The sequence below is a fragment of the Azolla caroliniana genome, unplaced genomic scaffold (genome assembly GCF_043228905.1).
Source record: "Azolla caroliniana isolate FFs.n. ecotype wild unplaced genomic scaffold, voAzoCaro1.0.p SCAF_398, whole genome shotgun sequence".
NCBI lineage: Eukaryota > Viridiplantae > Streptophyta > Polypodiopsida > Salviniales > Salviniaceae > Azolla > Azolla caroliniana.
Window position 1 is genome coordinate 20,292 of NW_028230833.1, and position 6,330 is coordinate 26,621.

The 6,330-nt window shown below is 35.5% G+C and overlaps 1 protein-coding gene across 1 annotated transcript; it reads right to left on the minus strand.

The window, feature by feature from the left end:
* Positions 1 to 5,966, minus strand: LOC147848317 (type I inositol polyphosphate 5-phosphatase 4-like). The gene is made up of 12 exons (XM_087338497.1): positions 5,870 to 5,966; positions 5,507 to 5,538; positions 5,197 to 5,368; positions 4,455 to 4,542; positions 4,263 to 4,367; positions 3,232 to 3,895; positions 2,278 to 2,468; positions 1,727 to 1,835; positions 1,327 to 1,475; positions 673 to 939; positions 148 to 298; positions 1 to 42 (listed from the first exon to the last, which is right to left on the minus strand). The coding sequence occupies exons 2-10, from the start codon at positions 5,513 to 5,515 to the stop codon at positions 699 to 701; spliced, it is 1,728 nt and encodes a 575-aa protein (XP_087194623.1). The 5' UTR covers positions 5,516 to 5,538; positions 5,870 to 5,966; the 3' UTR covers positions 1 to 42; positions 148 to 298; positions 673 to 698.
* Positions 5,967 to 6,330: the final 364 nt, after the last annotated feature.

Below are 6,330 nucleotides of genomic sequence, written 5' to 3' on the forward strand. Positions count from 1 at the left end.
TAATAAGAGTAGGTTTGAGTAGCTCTTGCAAAACTTGGCCCCCTGTCCAAATTAAATATGAAATCCTAAACAAGTGACTGAAGAAACCTTACTAAATTAATTTATTTCTAAGAAAGAAGAGAATAACTTACAGATATATATACTTACAAATATTATTTGTAAATATGGTTGGGACTGATTTGAGTCCTTTGTAAATCCATTGTCCGGGAGGAAAAATAATATGTTATTTGTACAGGTACTTCTTAATTAATCTTCAAGTTTAAGATCCGAGAAATAATCAATGGGTGCAATGATTGGTCTATCTGAAAATTTAGAAATCTGTTTTGACTTCAAAATTTTGCTCAATAAGGAGCTATGGATATATGATATCAATCCTACCATACAGTGTATTTTCTCTTATACTTCAAAATGTCAGAAAAAGAACAGAAAATTGGGTACATGCAAATTTGCTCAAAAAGGTGCAAGGATATATAGATTCAACCTCTGCCATATATGGGTATTTTTATGATTCGAAAATAAGCTCTTAATCCAAAAAGATTAAAATCGTACACAAGTGGATACATGCATTTTGATCAAGAAGTAAACATATAAAGATACTCTACGACTAGGAAATAAGCTCCTATATTCAAAAAAATTCCAACAATTTCAAAACAAAAGGCACACAAGTGATACATGCCTTTGAATCATATGGTGATATCTCATTCTTCAAAAAGAGCTTTCTGCGGAAGGATGTGATTGTGGGTCTGAAATAGGAGTTCTTCGATCTCTACTTTTGCATTCTTGAAAAGGTAAATACTTCTGGTGATCTTGTTTTCAGAGAAAACTTCGACTTCAGATAGAAAAACAGCAATAACAGGTCTGTGATCTGACACAAAAATCTCCTCGCGCTTATACAATAGTTGTTGTAGTCCTTTACCATGCCATAGTATGCGATCACACCTGCTCAACTTTCAGGGATCTGAGTTCCATCTTTGAGACAAAGGAGATATTATTTATATATAATCACAATGTGATATGAGCTACTCGTAAATATTCCATCTTCAAACACAAAATATCATATAAAGTTAGTGGTGTAATAAAAGTGTTTAGAACGTGATACTGATTATACCAACTGTTCATGACATTTTAAGGGTTAAAAAGTAGCAACAATTTATGGATAGTTTCACATATTGGAAACATCTAAGACTGTTCATGACATTTTAACGGTTAAAAAGCAGCAACAATTTATGTATAGCTTCACAATTTATTGTCTGGGCTAGAAGTGAAACATGGAAACAATAACAGATATACTGGAATGAAAGAAACATCTTTCAGTCAAGCGCATACCAGGCTGGTGAACGCCGCTTCTCTCCAGGTTTTGCATGTTGTCCAGCATATTGATTGGAATCGATCTCATATTTGTATGTTGGGGGGAAATCTATGGGACCTTCAAACCATCCATCAAATGTTCCACCTTTCCTCATTTCGTTTTTGAGCTGCAATAGAGAAACAAAAACAAAATGGCATACATCACAAGTCAGATATCTGGAACACTTTTGTTGCTTAGTTAGCTACTCTAAAGATTAAATAAAATTGATAGATGAACTCAAATAGAATCTGGCATTGTACTTTTAACTCTACATATTGATTCCGAGATAAAAGAAAAAGTTATCTTAAAAGTGTTCTTTAGGTATTATCAAACATACTAGTTTTTTCCCCAAGCAAGTATTCATGCTAACCCACTTGCCTGATCCTTCAGGAAAAGGGCTGTCCAATCCTCTCTTGCTATGAGAAACCGTGTTTCGCTGTCTGAAAGGTTGAGTCGGTAGTTCAGATCTCCAAGAAAGAATATCTGGCTGTCAAATTGAAGAAGGAAAGATGATTTTTAACTGCTATGACACAAATTACTAGTTCATGCATGGATGGATAAATTCAATAAGACGATAGATACTGTCATGAGCATACACTTAGCTATACATTATTGGGGATAAGTTAAAGCTACAAAAGGCCGAAGGTCTATGTTGAGGCCATATCCGTCTTGACTGTGGGTGAACAAAAGCCATCCAATAGCTAATATGCCTACTCAACACTTACATCAACCCCCCTAATAATATAGTTAGGGGAATAGATCTCCACAATATATAAATGCTTGTTAGGAGTGTGGTACGATATTTCCATAATCATGCTCTTCTATATGCAAATGTCCCATTCAAGATGCAGCATATGTCAGATCACAAATATGATTTCCTTTAATCAGAACCTAGAAGAAATATAAGAAATGAGGCTATTTCAACATACTCATGTCCCCATATGGTTTTTGGAAAAGCTGTATGATCTGCTTTGGATGATGAGAATCGTGTACGTTTTAATATTTCCTTAACATCCGCATTCCTTCGTAGTTCATCACCTTCCTTGTCTCCAGATGTTAGATGAGTGCACACAAAACAGAAGCTGGTCTCATGAAGCACCATACTCACAGAGACAGAACCCTGGGATCCACAAGTTGATTTTTCACTACGTGGAATCTATACCCCATATCTTATTTGTTTTTAACATAAAAATAAAATGCAATATGTACAGCATGTCCTATGAGAGCCAGGAATTTTACATTCATGATTCGTATGATGTTACCTCCAAAGCTCTATGAGCTGAAATTGACCCTACAAACTACTCTAATGAGAAGATGAAAAAGCTACACCGGTGCTAAACAAGACTATTAAAAAGAGATGTTAAACACAGTATACGACATACAATACATGAGGGCAGTATTTAGACACGCCACAAAGAGGGAATGAAAGCTGTATTAACGTCTATTAAAGGCCAAAATGATCTATGAGGGCAACAAAGAGGTTTACATCATTCATTATAACCTCAATGCTAAATATAACTTCAATGCTAGTTGCAATAATCCACCCCTAATAAAACCCATATTACCATTATCAAAAACAAAAAGACAGGGTGATTTGTTCCAACATTGTTAGCACATGCCAGTGATGATACATAAGAGACACAGATGAAGATAGAGAGAAATGATGTCTACTAAAGGCCACAACGAGCTATGAGGGCAACTAAGAGGTTTGCATCATTGCTAAATAAAGATGAAACTTCAATGCTAGTTCCAATATCCAATCCCTAATAAAACCCATATTACCATTACCAAAAACAAAAAAAGACACTGATTTGTTCCAACATTGTTAGCACATGCCAGTGATGATATATAAGAGACACAGACGGAGATAGAGAGATGGATACCTTATTTCCCATACAGCCCATTATGCCAAGGCCAACAGATGAGACTGTCAGATTGTGTATAAACCGATGCAACTTCCTTCGAACCCATACTGAGATGTGTATCCCGACCATTTGTTTGCTAGCAACTCGGACATAGCGTCCTCTCCTCTTGATAGGATTAGGGTGGATCGGCAGAACCCTAGATGTTGATGAAAATGAAAATCCACAAGCCCTTGCATCATCATTGATCAACACAGAATCATGTGGGCGATCACACAAAGAGAGCCAATTCATGGTCGTTTCATTTTCACTCTTCTTTTGATGTTGTACACCAATTCGCTCAGTGCATCTATAAAATTCCACTAAATTTGGCTTTCCAAGACGCATATCTTGATAACCCTCCATTCTTTTTGATTCTAGAAGGGCATTATCTACCTCCACATAGCTAGTTTCTTCATCAATCAGGATGTGTTCCGCACCACTCTGTCCATTTCCGACAAATATATCGTATATGTCGGATTTGATATGTCTCGATGGTGAAGGGGGAGCACTATAAGAAGACATATGGTCCTTCAATCTTGACTTATTTAAAGTTTCCCGAATGAGTGCTTGCCATTGCACTGTCGGACCATTGTCTTCATTAACAAAGATATTGCTTGCATTCAAGGGAACAATTTCCTGGAAACTGTGAACATAAAGATGAGTATTCATTAGCATAACATTCATTTCTATAGGTAAACCATCTATATCATGTATGTTTCCAAGGTGTATGACCAAGAAGCCCTTATATGTCAATTCCTCATAAATAAAATGCATTGTTGGCCTATCCAATCTATTTGCAGCCTCTTTAACACATAAAACCCTTCTCTTCAAGTACAAAATGAGTAAAGAAAAAAGGGATTCTAATCCTTCAATTATCCCTACACAATATACTATATATGCTTATAATATAACCAGAGGCCCAAATTTGTTAGATAAAAAGCATGAAAGAATGTATATGGATGGATGGATGGATGTATTGATAGATAGATAGATAGATATAGATATCCTACCCGAGTACATAGATATCAGCAGGATTATTCATTTGAAGCCAGTCTTGCAGTTCTAGTTGTGTCGGTGGTTCTCTTCCTCCAACATTCCATGTGCCAACACCTATCCTGCAATAGAAACATTCCATGCAAATTCATTAGAATCAGTACGAAAATATAGGTTTAGAATAAATATGGAATAAGATGTTTGCATACAGGAATTCCTCCTTATGGGTGTACTCCCTTTTCAATGTTGCGGATTGCCCTCTTCTCACGGGCAAATAGTTCTTTCTTAATGGTTTATCTGCACGCATCAAATTATATATATTATATTTATGATGTATATATTATATACTATATGTTAGAGAAAAGGAGTTACGCTTGTTTTCCTTCTGCATATATTGATTTTGTGAACTCACTCACTCTCTACATAAACAAATAGTATAGAATCCTACGAGAATGCAATATGAAAAACATTTTTTCTATGTTTTTAGCTCTCTAAAGAAATCTCTAAAGCAATACTTCTTTTACATGTCAGAGGAGAGAAGTTTTCTATTATTTGACAGGTTACATGGATAACCTAGCTCATCTGGTATTTGTGAACATCAACATGGCATTTCCAATGGTAGTGAAAAGGAAACAAAAACTCGATCTTGGTTTATTTTCTAATGGGATGCATCATTGAGCACTTCAACTTTCTTCACATGATTTAGACTTCTTCTTTTTTCACATGTTGCAAAACTTTCTTCAACAGGCATTTAGGTAAATGGTCTACATCTTTACCAACATAATCTCAGCATCTTAAGGTAAATCCTAATAAGAGGGGAAAAGGAAATTGAAGATAACGAATTTTATATATGTATACAGATAGATATAGTCCAAATCGATTGTTTCGTTTGAATTTTCTTATTCAGTTCATTCATGAGCATGAGACGATTATATTTTTAATGTGTTTTACCTTGAGAATATTTGGGGTATTCTTCCTCTTCAACTCCCTCTCCCTCTTCATCTTCATCTTCATCTTCATCTTCCTCTTCCTCTTCCTCCTCTTCATCTGCACTGAACTCATCTTCAATTGGTTTGTTGTTGTTGTTGAACCATTTCTTCCTTACCATATGTGGCCACAATAACTGCAAACAAGAAAAAAACAAACAAACAATCTCATGACAAAACACAAAAAGAAAACATAAATGTTTCACAACCAGAGTTTGTTTGTTTGTTTGAATTGAAATCTAATGCAATAAATTTAACAGCATGTATTTCTTTACCTTCGACATTTTGCTTCTATCTCTCTCTTTCTCTGCAAATGAAGGCATCACTCTCTTTCTCTGCAAATGAAGGCAACCCAAATCAATTGAATTCACAATTTCTATATGTACATATGTACATACATACACACACACACAGATTCTATGTATATACATATATACATACAAATGTATGTACACACACAAACACATACAGATTCTATGTATATACATATGTACACACACAAACACATACAGATTCTATGTATATATATACATATACATATGTACATACACAAAGATATTATGCACTCAGTTATACAAGCCATGTACATATATATATATATGTACACAGTATATACATAATGAGGGAGAGGGAGAGACATGAGATGGCTGCTTCAAGCATTTGCAGACCGCGAGGTTGTGAGTTCGAAGCGTGGATGATGCCGTATGTGGTCTCCGAAAGAAGCGATATTATTATTAGAATAATGATCGAACCGTCAATTTGGAGAAGGAAAATATATATGTGGATTCGTCTGCGGGGTTGACCTTCCTGTCGGTGTAATCGCCTGAATAGGTAGTAGGTGTCTTGGTGGTCATTACTTTGGTTCCATTCGATGCAAAGATTTATTAAGACAAATGGTGTATTGGTCGCAACAAAGATGTATGCAAGGAAGTATGTGAATCCGAAGCCATGACCTTCTGTCTGTCGATAACTTAAATAGGTTAAAGCTAGTGGTCGTTTCGCATTATGGATTTTGAATCCATGAAGTTCGATACCCTAAATAGGTCACTACTGGGGTAGGCTCATTGGATTACGGGTTTGAACCCCAAGATATCAATAG